Below are 21134 nucleotides of genomic sequence, written 5' to 3'. Positions count from 1 at the left end.
TTTTTATCCGATAGTACTGTAACGTATTAAAACATCCTATTAAAGAATCAATAGTTTAAGAAATGCACATAATCTCTATAACATAGACAAATTGTTTTGTTTACTATTAAATTAATTATTAGATGTGCCTGCAAATTTTGTAACGCAAAAAGATATCGGCTTTTCGCGTTACAAAATTTTTTTCACATAGAAAAAAAAATTAATCTAACGTTTTCTACAGTGATCATTTTACAAATTGTAAATATTTTGAAGCTTTTTCAAATGGGCTATGCCCCGACCCATTAATAATTTACACCTATTTTCTAACAACCTGTATAAAGCATTCTATTTTATTTTATAGATATAAAAGTCTATTACGATATCCTACTTAAGAATATACATTTGTCTGTGACTTTACTACACAAAATGTTTAAACAGTCTCAAAGAATATCTTTTGTGCTAAAATCACCGATGATATATTTGGGCAAAAAGGCAAATGTTTGTCTATCCGTCATATTTTTATATTGCGACGTTAAATCCGAGTTTGATATCCGCAACAAACATTAGCGTAATTTACGACTATGTTTATTGTCGGATAAATCAGATTTATAACTCGTAAACACTTAAATTGGGATATACAATTGGCAATATTATCAAATGCTTAACATGTTACTTTTCATGTTTGTGTCACAATATCATGTTCATAGGAAGCCATGGAAGTAAATATACTTAATATAATTAAAAAAGAGGAAACCTCGAATGGTATAACAAGATAAAAATCATAATTAGCAGATTCAGTCCAACGCCTGAGGTATGGTAGGATATATCTCATTACGAAGCGATCAGTTGGATTGGTTGTATTTAGTTTTTAATTTATTTATAGATTATCAATTGTATTAGTATTATAATCTACTGCTCTCAAAATTGGAAATGCTTGTCGTTTTACTAAAATTGTTTTTATTTGAACGAGTAATCTACAATTCTAAGTCTAAATTGCTAACCACTGGACTATTGTATATATTTTTAGGTTCCTTTAGCAACAGAGCGTTGGAGTAAGCTTACGTAGTTGGATTGTTTAATCTCTAACTTAAGTCCGATGGCTGTTAATTAATAGTTGTTTATTATGAATATAAATTTTGTAGAAAATACATTGTAACAACTTCGAAGCGGTAGCAAAAGGGTGAGTTGTATTGTTTTCAGAGATAAATCTTCTGAAAATTTTAATTGTCTTCGATGAATTGTGGTGTTTCGAAACCACTTGTTGATTTTCTATTAGCATTTGATTATGAATTTAATTAAGTACCTGTGCGTAGGTAGATATTTCTACAATGATTTTCCTTTGAAACAATTTAAATATTTATTGTATTTACAATTAATTGTAATAAATCATCTTGTGTAATAAATTTTATTTAATTTCATTCATTGTGATTTTAATGAAATAATTCTGTGTTAATTTTGTTTACAATAATTATAAGGCCCTATCATAACTAAATACATAAAGGATGCCCTGATTGACTCATGATGGACACATATAAGAAACAATATCGAATCGCTAAGGACATGGCTGTAATGTCTTCTAGACTGGACTTATTCCTATCTTCAACAACACTAAGATGTGTAGTATTAATCGAAAATACTATTTTTGAGTGAAAATAAGCCTAAATAACACACAAGGTGACCAAGTATTATAACATTGTTAAAAAATAATTAGAAATAGATTTATAGTAAAAATATATGCGATAAATAGGCATGAGGGGGCAGCAGAGAAATCTCCCTTCTTGAAAGATTTATGCCTGTCAAATGTGAACATGAGATTATTTATGGAACAGACTTCCAGAGTCGTATAAGTGGGATAATTTCAAATTCAGTACGGTTAGGTTAGCATTGTAACGAGGTCTCCTTAAACTGAGATGGGTTCAGTCAGTCAGCTCCGAACACCGTACCAGGCCTCCATCCCTACAAGGCGATAGACCTGGCACCCGCACGTTGAATCCTTGAAATGCTGAGAAGTTCTCTTATGGTTGTATCTACACAATTTTTGATGAAAACATTAAATAGAATATATTTTAATCGTACTTTGCAATGGATATCTACTATTAAAAAAGACGGAAAAGATACATTTTCAATGACCTAGATTGTATAATTACTAAAGATATGTGGAGGAAAAGCGATTTTAATACGATCTATTGTGTTATACTGTATATAAAATAATATAAATACTTATGTAAAACTATTTGTAAATATATGTATAAAATTCTAGATGGTCAAAATGAACAACGAGATAATATAAACTATTATTATTGAATGAAAATGATTAGCGGGAACTGTCCAAATACAATAAATAAGTCCAGAGTTCCCGACACGCGTGAGGGGCCACCAAATCGAATATGTAACGTCAAAACTTGAAACTTATTGTTTGTTCGCTAATAAATTTACTAAAGTACCGCGTGACCAGGGCCTGCGTTGTATGTTGGACTTCGAAAAACCCTTAGAGAGTTGCTAAGAATGGTGTCAACGTATTGGAAGCGAAATTTCATTGTAATGTAAATAATTGATTATAGTTTGTCAACAAAAATTTTTTAAAGCTTTGATATCAATTTTCAAACATCATGTATAAAATGGTCACTTTAAATATGTTACATTCTTTTTTCAGACAGGATAATAGCGTCTGGCTGTACAAAGTCTTCAGGGATAAATAGTAAACAATAATTAATTTTAACATAAATTTCGAATTTGGAAAATGGCCTTTCTTACTGTATTATCATTTTTTTACAATATTAATACCTTTTTTGATAGTGTTGATGTTTTAGTCATTGAGCCATACATTCTCTCTTTTAAAGTCTGTACATAAATAAGTACATTTTTACATAAGTTGATTGCCCATTAAATATAGTAAATATATTTTTGTTCATCACAAATTCATTGTGTGGCCTATTTACCTTCGTATAAAACTGCATTCGTATGCATTCAATTTTTTTATTCGTTGAAGCTATTAGAACTAGCAATGGACTTTTTCCCCGTCCTCTTGAAAGGAAACGGAACTAATTTCGTCCACAATTAAATCCCTGTAGCCGAATCGTTTTAATTCTAGCTAAGCCCTGAATATTTTTTAGAGACATTTCATAGTTGGCGTAACGTTTATGGACTTTGTACACTACTGTTGGTGGTTTGAGAGTTGTAAATCCCTTGCAAGGTACTTTTGTTTTATAACCTATAGATTCAGGAACTTTACAATGTTTTACAAAGTTGTAAATCGGTTAGGTTAATGTGTGTAAACATCGATTTTCTTCATCGTCGTTGTCGTTTCGCTGCAAGGTATAGGCCTCTACTAAAGAAATCTATGGGGAGGATATACCATAATCGCCATACTTGGCAAGCGGGTTGGTGACTGCAGTATGGTATTATGGTACGCAAAGAACCCTGCTGCCATTCATTTGTAAACTTGTTTGTGAGCAACATCTAATATATTTGATGCATTAAGTGTGAACTACGATCGCAGTCCAGATGATCCTGAGAATCCTAATTAAGTGATCATTTTTCATTCTATAAGTTGTGATTTTATACTTTAAGAATTTTGAACAGCAATATGGTAAAGTGCATAAATCTTTACTTAACAGGTGACATCGAAGGCTTTGACTAACAACGTGTAAGTCGAGGTTACTGTATACCAGTCATACTCAATTATTTTATGCAAAACTGGATGGTATCCTTGTTTACAACGTCCTACGTCATTCTGAAGAGAATATTGAGGCACCTTAAAATTCTATTACATTTTGTTATTTTACAAAATTATTCCAATACGATACTGCCATGATTACCAGAAAATATATTTTGTACAAGCACATAACAATAACTTTTATAATGCTTTAAGCTAGATACTTAGAAAATACTTAGATGCATGACAAATTAGTGACGTCATTTCGTAAATTCACTTCATGGAAAGAAATCTAGTTTTCTAACTCTCAAATTTACAATAATCATTATTAAAATCATATTGGCCTAGGGACAGTGTTAAAAGTCCACCCTTAATGTGGAACGATGACATTTTTGAGGTCGACACACGCTGGATGCAGGACGATTCCAAAAGGTATTATTGGAAATCTATGGGAAGGCCTATTTCCACCAACGGATGTCTTCGTCCGCGTGGAATTCAAAAAAATTGTTTCGTTTTTTTTCTCTAAAATAATTTTTCTGCAATAAAAATAGTCTAAGTTACATCAGCTATCTGCTAGTATAAAACTCGTCGAAAACAATCCAGCAATTTCAGAGATTAGCCAGATCAAGCAGACACACAGACAGACAAAAATAAAAAATTGTAAGTTTGATATATATGTAACGTATATATAATCATACGCATGTAGTTAAAAGCGGTTATTTTAATATTACACACACTATCTCTGTCGCACGACTGACAAAACGTCACATAGGTAGTGTGGGACAGAGATAATGCTCTACAAAGCCGATTGTCTCTTTCCAAAGGTCAATTTGCAATATTCATCGCCGGGTACTGCAACATAATTTTTTTTTAAATTATTAATTAAAGATATTTCTACATCTTTTTCAAAACTAATATATTTTATAATATTTAATTATAAAAACAACTCTAATTTATTAAAAATGAAGTATGCAATACCCTATATCGAGAGTTTTATAGTAAACACTATTAAATTGCAGCGAATGCTTGTATGTTTTTGCTATTTATTCATTTTGTTTACCTTATCATATTACTCTTTGAATTTCTCGCAGTCTACATCATGTGAACATTTTTAATATATTAGTGTATTTAAATTATTCATAGTATCAACATGACTTCCATTAAAACTGTCCCGTCTACTTTTGTGTTCACAAGTGATATAGCTTATTGATATATAAAAATAATTATAGAATTGAAACGAATCGAAGACATTTAAAAGATGAATAGAATGTTACAATTTTTCCTGAATCAAACTAAAGAAATTTCTCGTAGAGTTAAAACACGAAAGCACGAGGCTATTTCTGAAGACTTATTTGAAAGAGGAGGTATCTACAGCTCCGTAAGCTGGTAATGGTAAGGATCCGGCCTAGTTTCTAGCCAACAGTTGACGTTGTAGTAAATATTCGTCAAGCGTAAAAAAAGCGAATTTATTTAAGACATATTTTAACATGCTGTGACATTTGTCTAATGTAACCTTAGTTTAGGTTTGGATTAAAATCATACTAAAGTATAATTTTGGTATGGAGTGAATAAGGTTATTGGATGCAAGGTGATTTGTAGATTCTTAATACAAATTTACGTTCAGAGATATGACGTCGATCAACGATCTCACACAAAAAAAAATGTTACAATATTCTTAGTTTTGTTACAATGGGCTTCCTTTTTTGTTACAACAGGCTTATTATTGTAAAAATATGCTTACTAGTGTTATGATCGTTATTTTTGCTTACCAGTAGCACTCTCCACGAGGCACACGACCAGCAGGAGGATTAGCAGGCCGGTGACACCTGAGCTTTTCTTGATGATCCTCGAAGACGACATTTTCGACTTTTATTCAGTGGCTAAAATAAAAACATGAAAAATATTAACTTACGAGTACGGATTTCAACTACGATAATGGTTATTGTAAGTTGATCTCTTAAATTTAGCTTGTGTGTCATAAGAACACTAGAGACTCAACACAGGGACAAATGAATTTATGACTAATGGTAGAGATGTCTTAGTTTCAGGTAATTGGGATTTCTTTAATTGTTAAAATGAGTGAAACTGTTATTATATAAATTTAGAAATACTAATCAAAATCCAGGACACGTATGTATATATACCATATCTAAAATTTACCATTGTGTATCATTTTGTTTTGAGAGAGAATTGTTTAAATTACTTTTCCCGTCCACAAGAATTATATTCTAGCAATGTGATGATTTAAAGTTATTATTATATGTAAATAATAACTAAATTATATTATAATAACCTTTATTAAATTCTCCCTAAAATATATTTTTAAGAAAAATGTTGTGAAATATTTACTAGACATTTGATTATATTTGTTCATTATTCATTTTCATTATTCTTTTCGAGGCAAGTGCGATCCAAGTCAATTTGATGTTTTCATTAGTTATTGTTTATATAGTAATATATTACTACTAAGTATATATGCTATATACGTATATAATATGTTTGTACATAGTATCTTTGTATTTATATATTATACCATAATACCACACTGCGATCGCCAACCCGCCTGCCAGGCGTAGCGATTATATTATACATAGATATCTTGTTGGGAAGCCTATGCATGCAATGGGCGTCTATAGGCTGAAATGTCGACGATTTTGGTTAATGATGGTTCAAAATAAATAAATTAATAAGTTGAATTCTATGGAGTCGTTCGTAAATTTTTTACATTTACAAAATATAAAAAAACAGCAAATTAAAATGCGTTCAGATAATTTTCATGTTTGTGTATACGCTATGATCTATTACAATAAAACAGAAGGTTATATAAAAAATCAGTGTTTAAAAGAGTACATTCGAGTTTTTAGGATATATATGTATACAGTGATATATGGAGAAAATTGGAACCAACAACACTATATATGTATATTAAAATGTACTTTATGTACATGAATTGATATTTCGAAATTGCCCTATAGTCTTTTAGAAAACATAAATATATTATTTTTACTTTTACATTAAAGTTCCTATTTTTGTTGCCATTTAAAGTAGTGTTTAGATTTATTGTAAGCAATAATAAACATTTTAATGCGATCCTTCGCATAATCCAACCGGCTGTCGCAAGTGACATGGGATATGTCTAAATTGTGCCATTTCTATAAAATCATGTGACGGTGGATTTGTTTTTATGCATTCTATATACTTATACAATGATTTTACAATATATTATTTACGGACCAAAACTTTTAATAATTATAAAATTTCAGTTTAATATATGTTATTGAAAGTTATTGAGAAATTAAGTATTACTTTATAAGTAATGAAGTATCGAGGTTTAATTATTTCAAGCGGTAGACATTTTATGGTTTTTTTATGGCCCCCGCTATTGGAGGCCTCTCGTACCCCTAATTTGTTAGGATCAAAGTCTTTGTTAACGTTCTATGGTTGAAATGATGATGATTCTTTGTGCAACGCATGCAAAACATTATGTCTATTCTTTTTCAGTCGATGGTCGCCCACTGCAAGGTATAGTCCTTGCTCAAAGTTGGCCAAGATGACCGGTCCTGCGCTGCCCGCGTGCAGCAACTTCCTGCGACCCTGCCGGGTTCGGTTCGGTTCATCTAGTGGGGCGGCTACCCACAGGGTCTACCGGCTCGTTGTCACCACTCGAGAACCTTTCCACTACTGTCACTTCAGACGAGATATTCGTCGAGTTACGTCGGTGATCTTGATTCTTCTGCGGTTCTCCTCATTTCGGTTTCTATCCCGTAGCGTAATTCCGAGCATAGCCATTGCATTCAGATTGTTCATTTACAATCATTAAGTTGTCACTTGTGTATGTAGCGGGGAGAATCTCAGAAGAGTCCACGATAGTGAAAAAACAAATAAATCGGGTTCTTTGATTATTAAATTATTCGTATTTATTATCGTTTACATTTAAACTAAACGAACAGTTAATTTCAAGAAATATTTTTTTTTAATTATAACCACGAATACGTGAAAAGTCCTTAACAACATTGGTAAAGTATTAATTATTGAAGGCTTTCATAATACAACCTAAGTTAACGTCATCATAATTTAAGCCGTTGAAGGTCTACAAATGACACGAGTCTTCTTCATAGATTTTTAATAGGATCAATTCGAAGCGGCCTGTAACTATCTTCTTCCGTCGACCTTACCACGGTACTCTGTGTTTGTTCTGCAAGATATATAATCTCAATTGCCACTTAAACTTGCCAATCAACAGGGTTATGAACGGATATTTTCATTCGTCTACAGATCTTCTCAATCATGATTCGATCTCGTAGGGAAATCCTGACTGTAATTAATACATCCGTCGAATTGCTTATTGCAATCAAAAGGCATGCGTCCTTGAATTTTTATTACTTATTTGCAGACTAGTCTTATTGTAGGATTTTTATTTATTATATTGAACTTATTCAATAAAATAAATAAAACTACTGTTCTTAAACAGCTTGTGTAATTTTTGAGTGCAATTTACACCATTAATTGATGAAAAAATAATTTGGTAACTGTCTGAGAGCTTTCTTTTAATGAAATAAAAATGAATAAATACACTTTAATTTATTTTATTCATAGAAAACGAATACGTATAAACTATGTAGTTAGTTTTCAAGCTCAAACATTTGTTTAACTAAAATATAAACTATTTGTTAACATAAGTACTGAGTCAAAGTGGTTTAGCGTCTGAATAAGAACAAGTATATTTGTTTTGTTTTAAGTGATGCAAAGATACGCTCAACATGCAGTTGTGAAGTCATAATTCACAAAGCGAATAAATGTGATATCAAACGTCAAGTTAATGTGGGTATTATGAATTATTTTTTGAAAGTTGAGTCTCATATGTTTTAATATAATAAATATTTCATAGAGATATAAATATTAAATAGGGAAAGATCCTACTGCATATTAATTTTTTCAATATACTTTATCAATAGGATTGGGACTTATGGTCGTAAAAGTGCTCAAAAACAGATTGTAAACAATAATTAATTTTAACACGTAGCAATCCGAACTTTGAAAAAGCTTTTCTTACAATTTTATCATAACTTTATTTATTATTAAAACCATTGATTTTTGGATACGCTGTTCTATGTGTTAATCGACAGCAAATCAGCTATACATTCAACGCTTAAAAGCCTTTATATCTATAACCAATCAACCTGTATATGTATAACTTATTAAAAATTAAATGTTTCTATAATATGTCATAATTGAATATGGCAGTGTATAAAAATATTAAAACGTGAAGCCGTGATAAGTATATGTACATAACATTTATCTTTGTAACAAATATGTCGGAGGAAACGCGAGTAAGTGTCCAAGTTAGCAACATTCGTAATGGAAAACCATTCATACGATAAGCTACGAAGCTTAGCTTTAGTATGCTACGGTGGTCATTTCAAGTTCAGCTTGGTTTATCATGTTTATTAATGTAGAAGGTGGAAGTTCACCGATGTTGTATTACTCCTACGTAACAAATTCCTCTAACAGAGGTTTCTAAAGTTTTATCAGTTAACATTAGAAGTATGTACATGAAACTCATGCATAAATTAGTAATGTCATTCTAAAAACTTGAATTACTATCTTTCAGATCCTTGAGCTTTGTCTTGAGCTTGTCTTTTATGGGTGTTATTAAAAAAATATTAAATTTATAGAAAAGTTAAGAAAAGTATAGTGTTAATAAAAGCACCTTTAACACTCTTGTAGATTAAATTTAGCTAAAAACATTCTTAGCTATGATACACTTGATGAATGAAATATTCTCACTAAATTTAAAAAAAAATTAAGCCTTATAGTTCCGTAGATATTGTGATTAGTCAGTACATTGGTTGAAATCCGCTCTGTATATTTAAATATGTACTTTGTACTACGATATTTCGCCAATACAGAATATTAAATGCTATGTATAATGTTTTAACAGATCATGAATGGCAGCATATATTTTAAAATTCTATTACGTTCGGCATCGTATTTCAGGATTATCCATCGATTTTCGTTTAAATATGCGTTGATGGTACAGACTTTCGTTACAACATAAGTCTTGGTGTATAAAAATTGGTAACTGTAAATGTTTCAAAGCAGATAGCATTGTTAAATAAAGTGCTCTTGAACTTAATCATTGAGAAAACGAATATAAATAAAATAGAAATGTCTGCCTATTATTTTGTATTAAAAAAAAATAAAACATGAGAAAGTAAGGAAGAGATATAAATGTACAACGATAACTTAACAGAAAAGAAAAGAACAATAAGTTAACTTCTATACGTGTATATATATTCTAATCAATGACACAAATCAAAAAGCAATAGTTTTGTATGGCACGTGTATGAATACAAAATAAGTAGCGATGCTTTTTTCCATTCATACACAAGGTTCGCTTCTGTATCTGTGAGACATGCAAATGTATTGTTGAAATGAAAACGATCTTCTCATGCAGCGGCGGCAATTCACAAGCGGAGAGCGTTTTCACAAAATTATAATTTAATGAATATAAATAGATGTTTGTGAAAGGTCAACGTTGCAAAATAAGGTTAAGGAACCAGTTGAGCCATGAATATTGAGATTTACATAACCAAAAATAAAAAAAATTTACCCAAATTAATTTAGTGATTCAACAGATTTTTTATGATATTTATATTTTTAGATAGAAATTGTTCTCCCACATAGACTGGCCATATGACCTGTTGTATATGTATAGCAGTGGCTGTCCTACGTCTAAAATGATGAAGATGAAATAAAAATAGTTTAAATAGCCTTGTAATGCTCCGAATGGTTCGATACGGGTAGTCTTTTATAAGTAACGTCAAAAATTATATTTTTACGAACGGCTACTATTCACTCATAAAATTTTTAACAGTTTAAATTCAGAAACTGTACAACATATATGTGTACATAATAAATGCAGTTATTGTGTACACATATATGACCTTAACGTATAAATATAGAAATTTAAAAATATACCTATGTAACGATAGTTTTCATTTCAAGTAAGAAAAATAACAGGAAAAATGAAAAAGACGTAGCCGTCTTATATATATCATATATTTGATCTCCTAGTTTAGATGAACTTGAATAGAACATTTCTAATACCGTAGATATTAATCTAGAAGAAGCGAACGATCTTTCAATATTAAAAATGGATGTTATTTAAAATGAAAATTCGTATTTCAGTTTTATTAGAATGAATACATCGTTGCAAACAAGCTTAAGTTTGAATTTAAGAGGAGATTTAATTCCTGGAGACATTTTTATTCAGTCAGTATTTCATCTATTTTCGAGTAGAGTGCACAAAGTGGATAGACGATTAGGTCGTGGAAATAGGCTGGATGTAGGTTACCTTCAACCGATTCTATTGGAAAACTATTGCGGAGGCTTATTTTTAGCAGTACTTTCAGCGACTGGAATCATTATGAGAAAACATTGAATAATAAAAATATATAATCGCTAACGCCTTTTAATTATACCGCATCCAGTAAGATTATTATCTTTTATTCCTTTTTCTATAGAGATACGTCCACGATTAGAACACTGCACTGTAAAGAAATATAAGTTTTTAAATGATAAAGTTGCACAAGTTTGTTTCAATGGAAAACGTTCATACGTTTCCTGCGTTCTAACCTGTTGTTCCATCTTATGAAGTCAATTTTTTTTATATATTTCGTCTACTAATTGTGACTGTTATTTTTAATGACACTATATTTAATATCTATTTTAATTGATACGATAAGACAAAATACTAATGTATATACTATTACATATATACTTATGTAAAATTAAATTTATAGCGATTATTTGTATTTTCTTCAATTATTGTTTATAAAGATCTTTGGTACTTTTCTTTAAATTACCTTGTAACCTTAATTATAGCAAGGATTTTGCTACATACCTAAATGTAATTTTTTTTGGTATCAAGTAACAAATTACATCGGGTCCGTTCTTTGGCTTGTCACGAAGCATTGGTAATGTTCATTGTGCTATAGGAAGTCATCCAAGGAGTTCTTATTGGCAAAAAGCATACATAACCTTGTATCCTCTCTAAGGGCGTTGCATGTTGGCTTTTACAGAACCATGGATTATTTATATCTAAATTTTTAATCAAAAATCGTTCGTATGATTATCAAGTGTAGTAATTTTTATTTAGAATCAGTATCACTTAAACTGAAACAGAAAATCTGTGGGTATATGAATTGGTCCTGTTATCGCGGCTTCACTTGGTTGCAAGAACTATTAAAATTAAGATCGTCAAATGACGAAAGCAAAAAGTAATAAGATCTATCACCATCGTTTAGGCTGCTAGAAATAGGCTTCCCCCATTGATTCCATCATCAAGCGTCTTCTGATGATCTTTGTAAGGTCAACTATATTAAAATTTAGAAGCTACACGACAAAGCTTTCATTCGTAAAGGTTTACAACAAAGAATTTTATTATATAAATTCATGGGTAGCAATTATATATCGACGTTTACTATAAGTTTCCCTAATGACTCTAGCGAAAAGGTCAACGTTGATGACTTGAAACATAAGTAAACTATAATATGACGTATTAGGCTCGAAACTTCCTATCTGATTCTGTTAAGTCTAAATTATACGAACTGGTTTTTATTTCGTCCTTTACAATATATATAAAAAACTTTGAGATCTGTATATGTTTTATATATTTTGTTTTTCGTTACCATCAAACATGACAGATAGGAGGCATGGCCCTTAAGGTTCTGGATTTAATTCATTAGGTTGACAGAGGATCTTGTTTAAATCGCCTGGAAATGCTGGAAATGCTGCAGGCTGGTTTTACTCAAAGGGGGAGTGGGCTAATATCCAAAAACTGGTTTTTTGGCTCAGTTATGATGTTTTTTTTTTTAAATCATCGTTCATAGTTTTAGGTCGAATTGGTTCAAAACAAAGGCGTCATTACAAATTATTAGAATATGCTGCAAGATCATTGTTTCCCAAAGCGGTGCTCAGACCCCATAAGGAGGCAATAGAAAAGTGGACTCGATACAAGTTTAACCATTTTGCTATAATTTCAAAAATATGTACGTTATATATTGGGGCGTAAGAATTAAAAAGGCTAAGATGAGCATGGCATATAAAAGATTAAAAAATACTGTCTTAGATAGTTACTATTTTAAAATTCAAAAACCTGCGAAGCGCGGTGTTTTATGCATATAATTATCACGTAGTAAAGTTACAAATAGAGGTATAATGTTAATGAAAATACCATTGCTTGATGGTAGAATTTGAAAAAGCACCCACGACGCAAGTTGTTTCATAAGAGATTTCTATCTATAAAACATTTGCTACTGGAAATAACAAATCGCAATTTAATAAATCACATGAAGTTAGTAACAGTTCAATAGACCGCAATAAATGTATTGGTAAATTGACATTTAATTATCGTTAATTCCGTCAGCAGTTTGTATTAACGCGATGCAAATAATTTTACAGCGTACTTTCCAATTTATTAAAAATAGTTTGTTATAACCTTTTAAAGTAATTACAACAATAATCAACAATAATAGTGTAATAGTGAAGAACTGTGGCTTGTGATATGAGATCGTGGGCTTAATTTCCAATTCGCATATATACAGGATGATTATATATAGGTGTGATGACTTTAAAAGGGTGTATTTATAGGTAAATGGACAGCAAAAAGCTTTAAAGTTTTTACACCTATTTCCAATCACTCTGAATGGAGTGATCTCTGAAATAAATTTTAATTTATTTTTTATATTATTTTAGTTATGCTTGTGTGGAATTAATTTTATTTCTATTAATATTCATACATAATATTTTTGAACACATTTTCAAAATTATATTTTTACAGTCTCACTTTTGTGGTATTTATGGGCCTGTGTTGAGAAGAAAAAAGACCTTTTTCGCGAATAAAAATAATACACGCGGTCCTATTACAGTGTGCAGGATTTTCTAAATGATAATATAGCTAGGAGCAGTGTTAGTCCAGCGGTGGAGGAGTGAGAATTGCAATCGTAGGCCGCGGTTTCGATTCTCTGGATACAATCTTATATAATTAATACTTTTTGCATTAACTATATACCTATTGTCACTGCTCAAAAAAAAAATTGCAGAGAATGGCCAAAAGAGTCCTCTGCTAACAATAATACCAAACTGCGATCGCGAAACCGCCTGCCAGGCCTAGCGAAAATGGTGAATCCCCTATATATATGTTTGAGGGAGGCCTTGCAGTCGACTGAAATGATGACAACAACGATTTATATGTATATATGTAACATTTAATGTATTTATTTATTAAACGTTACCTTTAGATTTCATATAAATAGTTTTTTATAATGTTATAATTGACCTCAATTTCAACAGTTGGTATAATAAGATTGTAATTCCAATTTGTTTAATAGAATAATATTGTTGTGAGCTGTATATTTTGATAATGATATTTTAATTAATGTACGAGTAAGTCAGTTTAAGTTTAAACATAATCTGCACCAATTTGTTAAGATTTTAAGAAAAAATAAGTTATAGTACGTACGATATAGGAATAATTGAAATAAAAAAGCACCGAAAATGTCTCTTTTGTACAATCGAAATAATATAACAGAGAAGTTAAGTAAGGGACAGAATATGTAATTTATGAAGGTAACTAGCTTACTGTTTAAAAAATGTGACTTGTCGAGCCCACTTAAAAAATCTTTTGATGTCATGTTTTTGAGATATTTAATAAAACCAGAGATATTTCCTTGTTGATCTCTGGCTTCTTGTTATTACAAAGGGAACGGTTGAACTGGATTTAGAGCTTAAGCAAGTGTGTGTTCAGTATTCTTCAAATATCTCTCAGTACTTTACAAAGAAAGTCTAGTACTTAAGTATGTTACCAATATTGTAAATAATTTTACTCTGGGTCCCGATGGTAAGTCGCTCAACGAGTCCTAAAGTAGGCTATGGCTGGTATTTATCTAAAAGTTCGTAACAGTAATGTCGAGATATGGACGTCTATGGAGACGGATGTAAATATTCGTTAAAATAGGGCAGATTGTCAAGATGAAGTAACAATGAGCAGGCTAAAAGGCGCGCAAGGGGTGATAAGAAGAGTCTTCAGAGTAGGTAAAGAGTCTCCAAAGGGACTGGAGACCACGGATCGACAAGCACGGTATAGGATGTTCACCAAAAAAATAAACAAACAAGTTATTAAAACCGCTAGGATACGCTGGATTCAGGCTGCTTTAAATTGGTCTTTGTGCAATTATATTATATTTATTTATTTATTTAAAACATGTTTTATACATTTTATGTATAACAGCGAACTTAATGCCGACGGCATTCTCTACCGGTTAACCGTTAGGCGGTTCAAAGATAAATTGATAAAGGAAGGTGAGAAAGAAAATAAAAAAGATAAAAAAATAAAAAAATGAAATAATTTTTTAAGGGAAAATACTCTACTAACTAATGTCTAATACTTACTATAATTACATAACATAAACGTACCATAATATATATATTTAAATATCTACATATATTATTATCGTGATGATTTCGTCAGCTTGTCAAGCATCAGTTTTCGTATCTCTGCTTTAAAAGCGCAACGCATCCTGATCATCCTAATATCGAGGCGGAGCACGTTCCAGAGAAGAACAGATTGTATCGCGATGAAGGAGTGAGTAAAGTCGGTACTATGGGGGACATCTAACTAGACGATTGCTCGAGGTTCGAAGTGTTTTTCATGTGTACTGGCTATGAACTGAAATTGAGATTTTAAGGAGAAGTTCGAAAAAAAGTAGAAAAGAGATAAGTGTAGTTAGTACATGCAAAGATCGGCGCTGTCGGATAGGCATCCAAATATATGAAGTAGACCCTATGTAACGATGTTCACAGCTGGACATATTAAACAATGAACGAACGACTGACATGACGTTGATAATGATTTATTTCCATCTGACAGATAATTTTACAGGAACTGATTATTAATCACCTAAAACTTTCACTTTTCACATCAAGTTAGGCTTGTATTTAAGTTATAAAAATTCAATTCGTGGAATAAAAAACTGGCTAAAATTACACATGTGTGTGTAAAAGGAATTACATTGTTGATTCTTATTTAATGAAAGAAAATTGACTTATTATTAAGCTGAAGAAGGAAGTATGTCAAACGCTGTAAGGATCAGGTGTATATGTAATAAGGTAAAAGGGATTTCCCGATACAATAATGGTACCTTGAATCACTAAAAGGACTAAAACGAGGTAAAAATGCAGATAACCATTGCGATCCTTTAAGTTTAATTTTCCACGCCTTATGCCAAACGAGTTATTGAGTTGAAAAGACAACTTTACTACAATTTTAAAGGCAAATTTAAAATAAACATAGTAGCAGATTGATTGGTATAGTTATAGGAAAACAAGATATGTTATTGTAGTAAATAGTTGATTGAAAATTGAACTGTATTTTCTATATTTACGATGATTGATTTTATGATTATTTGCCGAGTTTATATTGATATTAATAAGTTCTAAATACATTAGGTTTTTCATTTTCAATGTGATTTTTTGCGTTTTTTAATGAGTTCGTATATATGATGATATTTTATATAGGGTGATTGTGAAATAATAATTTCAAGATTTATTTATTTTACCACTATATTCTAATATTTTTTAATTTTTTATTTAGTTCTTTATTAATAAGCAACATAAGTCAAAATATACATTTAAATTAGTTTCGTGTGTTATACAAATTTAAAAGTGCTTTTGTAGGCGTATATAGCTCTGGCTATAATTATGCTAGTTTATATTCAAACATTAATAAATAAATAAAAAAACATAAATAATGTTAAACGACACTCTTGAAAAAAAAAACACGAAAAATCGATGTTAATTTAAACATTTTAAATCGATTTTGTATAAAAAAAATTATATTAAAAAAAACAAAGTAATTAATTTACGAAAAGTGTTAATTTAATATGCTAAAGTTTACCATGTATGTTAAGTTTAAAATCGACTTATATATTCACAAAGACTTCTGTTATATATAGGATGTATAAAACCTTTGATGTTATATCACATATATAGCCTATAAGCTTGTAAGTTTGTTCAACGATATTTTTATACGTTTGACCTAAATATATACAATAACAATCCGTCACGTTTTTGGAATTCAAAATGCACTAAAATAACACATTTTTTAAATTGAAAACAGTATCAAGCTTGTCGTCATATAGGTAAAAGTTTATAGGAAACATTTTATATGATTTGACAACTTGGAGAAAAATTAGGTAAGATAGAATGAAATGCCTGGTTATAAGTTATTGAATAAGTGTACCAGATCATTCAGTACATAACGTTAGTTATAGAAGGATTAAGATAACTTGATACATAAATAAATTATTATTCTAAATACGCAAATTAACATTTACTTAATATATTTTATTGCATTCATTGCTCTGTAATAGTGTTTTAATGTATAATATTAATTAATTAAATAAATACTAAAACATTTTTAATAAATAAATAGTTTTTTATTAAGTTTTAACTGACCACCATACATCTTACAAAGAATGTTAATTTACGGACGAGGAAACCACGTGAGATGAAAAAAATTTTTCTAAAGAAGTTTTATAACTTCTCATGATATATTTCTTCGACAAATAATTAGTAAATGTTTTGTTTTGTTTCGGTTCAAATCCAAGCTCTAATGAGTGTACAGACGATCAGTACAAGAACTTAGATGTTTTTAAAAAAATACATACATCTAGCTTTAGTGTTTCAACAGGTAATGACTTTGTAATGTTTTATAAAATTTATTAAAATACACATTATAAAATAAAATATTTTAACGTTAAATTGCAATATTAATAAACATTTAACATTTGAAATAAACCATAAAATAACATATAACGTTGTTGTGCTTTAATTAAAAATTAAAACATAAAATATAAAATAAAATAAATTTATTAATATAATAAAGTAATAATAGATGCATTTAATAGTTATTGTATTGTAAATAATAAAATGCGTTACTGAAACGAAAATATTTTTTTAAATATTTCAATAATATTATTTTAATATTTATAGATATAAATAGTTTTCTCCGGTAAAATAATATATTTAAATAAATAAAAATATGTGTATTATATAAATAAAAGAGAATAAATAAATAAATAAGATTATTAAATATAATATAAAGCTTACTTACATTTCCTGTTGAGCCCGTGCGCTTGAAACACTAGTCAGTCACAGCGAACGGTGTTCAGGTATCTACTTGCTGTTCCGTCAGAACCTGCCCTTATATAGTCGCACGCAGGCTCGCCTTGTACATGTAGTTACAGCTTTATTTTGTGTGAGATATTTTAGTGTTCATATTTGTAAGCGTTAATGTCTTTCTTTGATTAGGGTCGTAAACTTTTTTGAGGCACGAAAAATTATTAGCAAACATTTTTTTTAATGTGCATTTTGTCTTAATTATAAAGAAATATGCGAAAGGATTATACATTTAGAACGAACCGCGGGGAATAAATATTAAGGTTGTTTTGTTTTATTTATCATTTTTATTATTATGGTTATTATTGTGTATGTTTATTGATTCAGTATTAAATGAAGCAATTACATTTAATAATTGCTTTCAAAAACACTTTCAAATTTCTTGGTTACGTCGGAAAACTAATCGGTTAGTAAAATTTCACCCGTGTTTATTTCTTTTGGACAGAATAATGTAATATATATATATATATATATTTTAAGTTAAATGTGAGAGTAGTCAAAAGATTTTTTATTATTTCATTATTTATATGATATTTGTCTTTTTCTTCCTACATATTTTTTATGTTCAATAAAACACACTGGGTGATGTGAAATTAAAATACAAAACGTCAGAAGGCTATGCGGAACCCACTAACCAGCAATGAATTTTTTACAATGATTATATCTGCAAAAGCCTTAAAGTGCTGAATGTATGGAATTTTGGAACATTGGTTTTGATAGGATGATTACGGAAGGACATGAATTTTAGCAAACAGTTCCGTACATATGCACAGCCAAGATATAGTCGGTTTCAGTCCATCACCGCCCATTGCGAGACAAACATTTAAAGGGGATATACCATAATCCCCACGCTGGGTGCGTTTGCGATTGCAATGTGGTATTATAGAACGCAGAGGAAACTCTGAAAACTTTGTGAGCAGTGGCAATTCTATATAATTATTGCACAAAGTAGGTATTACATAATATTGGACCCCGAGAATCGAACCTGTGATATACCATCGCAAGTATCAGTCGTCTATCACTAGGCTACCACTGCTTAACAGTTCAAGACTTGTTTACTGCAAATAAATATATCGATTGATTGGTCATAAATACAATAACTTATTTAATTTATTTTTTTATTTAATATTCTCTACTGTACACGTAAAGATACATTTAATAAGTTTTACAATAATATACAAAAAAGTACAATGGGCGGTCTTATCACACAAGGCAATCTCTAACAGACAACCATAGTATGGAAAAGGTAAAAGTACTAATAATGGGTAGTTTACGCGTACAAAAAATACATATTTACAAACAAACGAACATAAACATACATACATAAGTATATAACATAGATACTTATAATAAATAAGGTTTTATACATATTATAAATATAATACAATAATAAATAAAAACATCTAACTGACTTCGATCAGTATTGGTTCGATCGCATTTGCCTCAGAAAGAAACAGAAGAAGAAAAAGAAAAAGAAATGAATTAAGAGATAGATAAGTATAGGTCTAGTAAATGGTTCTAAACCATTTTCTTGAAAATAGGTAGTGAGTTAGCACGTCTTATATTCAGCGGTAAATCATTTCACAATCGAACGGCCTGCGTGGTGAAAGATTTAGCCATAAACGAAGAAGAATGCGCCAGTATTTTTAATTCCAGATTCTTTGATGATCTCAAAGACCTTTCATGTGTATCCTGAAGAAATTGAAATCTTGATTTGAGATAAGAGGGAGTGAGTGGATTGAAAAGAATATTATAGAGTAGATAAAGTGTCTTTATAAAGATCTTTATAAATGTGAATGTTTATTACATTTACTATTAATATTATATATGGTCTATAATTATTATATATGGTCCACTCTATCCAAAAGTCAACGGTTTTATAAGTAATATATAAAGTAATGATAGTAAAGGAAAATTATTTTTAAAGTTTAGTCTAGTAGTTATTAAGTTTAATTATTGTTTACTGCCTCTTTATGCAGACTGTACTTTCAGAATTTATTGGTTTGTCGCATTCCAATAAAAAACTGTTTTTTCCATGAGATTACTTTATGCAAGTTGATCAGAAATAGGTGCAAAAGCTGTAAATATTTTTGTTGACAAACGTACTATATTCACCCATTTACATTTTACATCTGTAAATAATCACCTGTGTATATAAAAATTATCCTTCATTTCCTTACCCATGCTATAATCTATGAACTACTTTACCGAATTCATTCTTATTTATTATAAATTTCCTAGCACTGATGAATTCTTTCCGAAATAAAATTTCCAAGAAACTTAAAAAAAAACTGTTAAGGTACCTAATAAGTAATGAAACCTTGCGTGTTTGAAAGTTCACAACAACTACAAATTTATTTTGTTTTATTGTCATTTTATCAATATTTACGATTACAAATTTAATTTATTTAGATCACATTTAATCAACAAACACAGTGATCGCGATCAATCTTAAAAAATGCTATTATTTTTAAAGTAGTGGTAGCCCAGTGGTAAAGCACCGATATTTATTGGAATCAGGCGTTACCTTGCGGAAGTCTATCCTAAGTAAGAAAAGGACCAATATTTAGCCACTTCCGCACATGCAGTGGTAGTCGTGCAACAAAGTCCACCGCCCGCCAGCCCGCTGATGAATGCCTATGCGGCAAACAATGCGAATTACACAACTGCCACCGTTAAACCACTCAAGACGTGTTTCACCCCTACACGTGGCATCTTCAGGAGTTATGTTACACCGATTAATGCCAAACAAGTAGTCAAATTGGTAATTCGCATTGTTTGCCGCATACGCATTTATCAGCGGTCTGGCGGGCGGTGCACTTTGTTGCACGACTACCACTGCATGTGCGGAAGTGACTAAATATTGGTCCATTTCTTACGTAGAGCACCGAGATTAGCGATTGTAGGTTGCGGATTCGATTCCTGGTATACAGTCTTATAGATAATTTACAATTTGTAAATTAACTGCTCACAAACAAGTTTCCAGATGGGCAGTAGCGTCCTGTGCGTACTATATCACATTACGATCGCTAACTCGCCTGATGAACGTGGCGATTTTGGTATATCACCCATAGATATATTTGTAAAAGCCTATGACATGCAGTGGGCGTCTATGCTTAGCTTAAACAACGACGCCGATGACGGTTATTATTTTTATATTGCATCAAGATCTATCAGGATAGCTGGTAACTAAGAACAAGAAATTTAATGAAAACTTGTTGTTGTGTTATGTTGTACCTGACATAATTATGTCAAATAT

At 30.5% G+C, this 21134-nt stretch overlaps 1 protein-coding gene across 1 annotated transcript in view; it reads right to left on the bottom strand.

Annotated features, from left to right (window-relative positions):
• The window catches only part of CCHa1 (CCHamide-1), a 32698-nt gene extending 14844 nt beyond the window's left edge, over positions 1–17854 (bottom strand). Inside the window, exons 1-2 of the mRNA XM_068769847.1 lie at positions 17811–17854; positions 5404–5514 (exon numbers count right to left, since the gene is read on the bottom strand). Of these exons, the coding sequence (XP_068625948.1) occupies positions 5404–5494 (91 nt within the window). The 5' untranslated portion in view covers positions 5495–5514; positions 17811–17854. The remainder of the gene's footprint in view (positions 1–5403; positions 5515–17810) is intronic.
• Between the last annotated feature and the right edge of the window lie 3280 nt (positions 17855–21134).

Source organism: Battus philenor, unplaced genomic scaffold (genome assembly GCF_028537555.1).
Source record: "Battus philenor isolate CCGP_79_NKW_IND1 unplaced genomic scaffold, ilBatPhil1.0.hap1 SCAF_10, whole genome shotgun sequence".
NCBI classification, from domain to species: Eukaryota; Metazoa; Arthropoda; class Insecta; order Lepidoptera; family Papilionidae; genus Battus; species Battus philenor.
The sequence above is the reverse complement of the archived record's forward strand: the minus strand, read 5'-3'. Positions and strand labels throughout refer to the sequence as shown.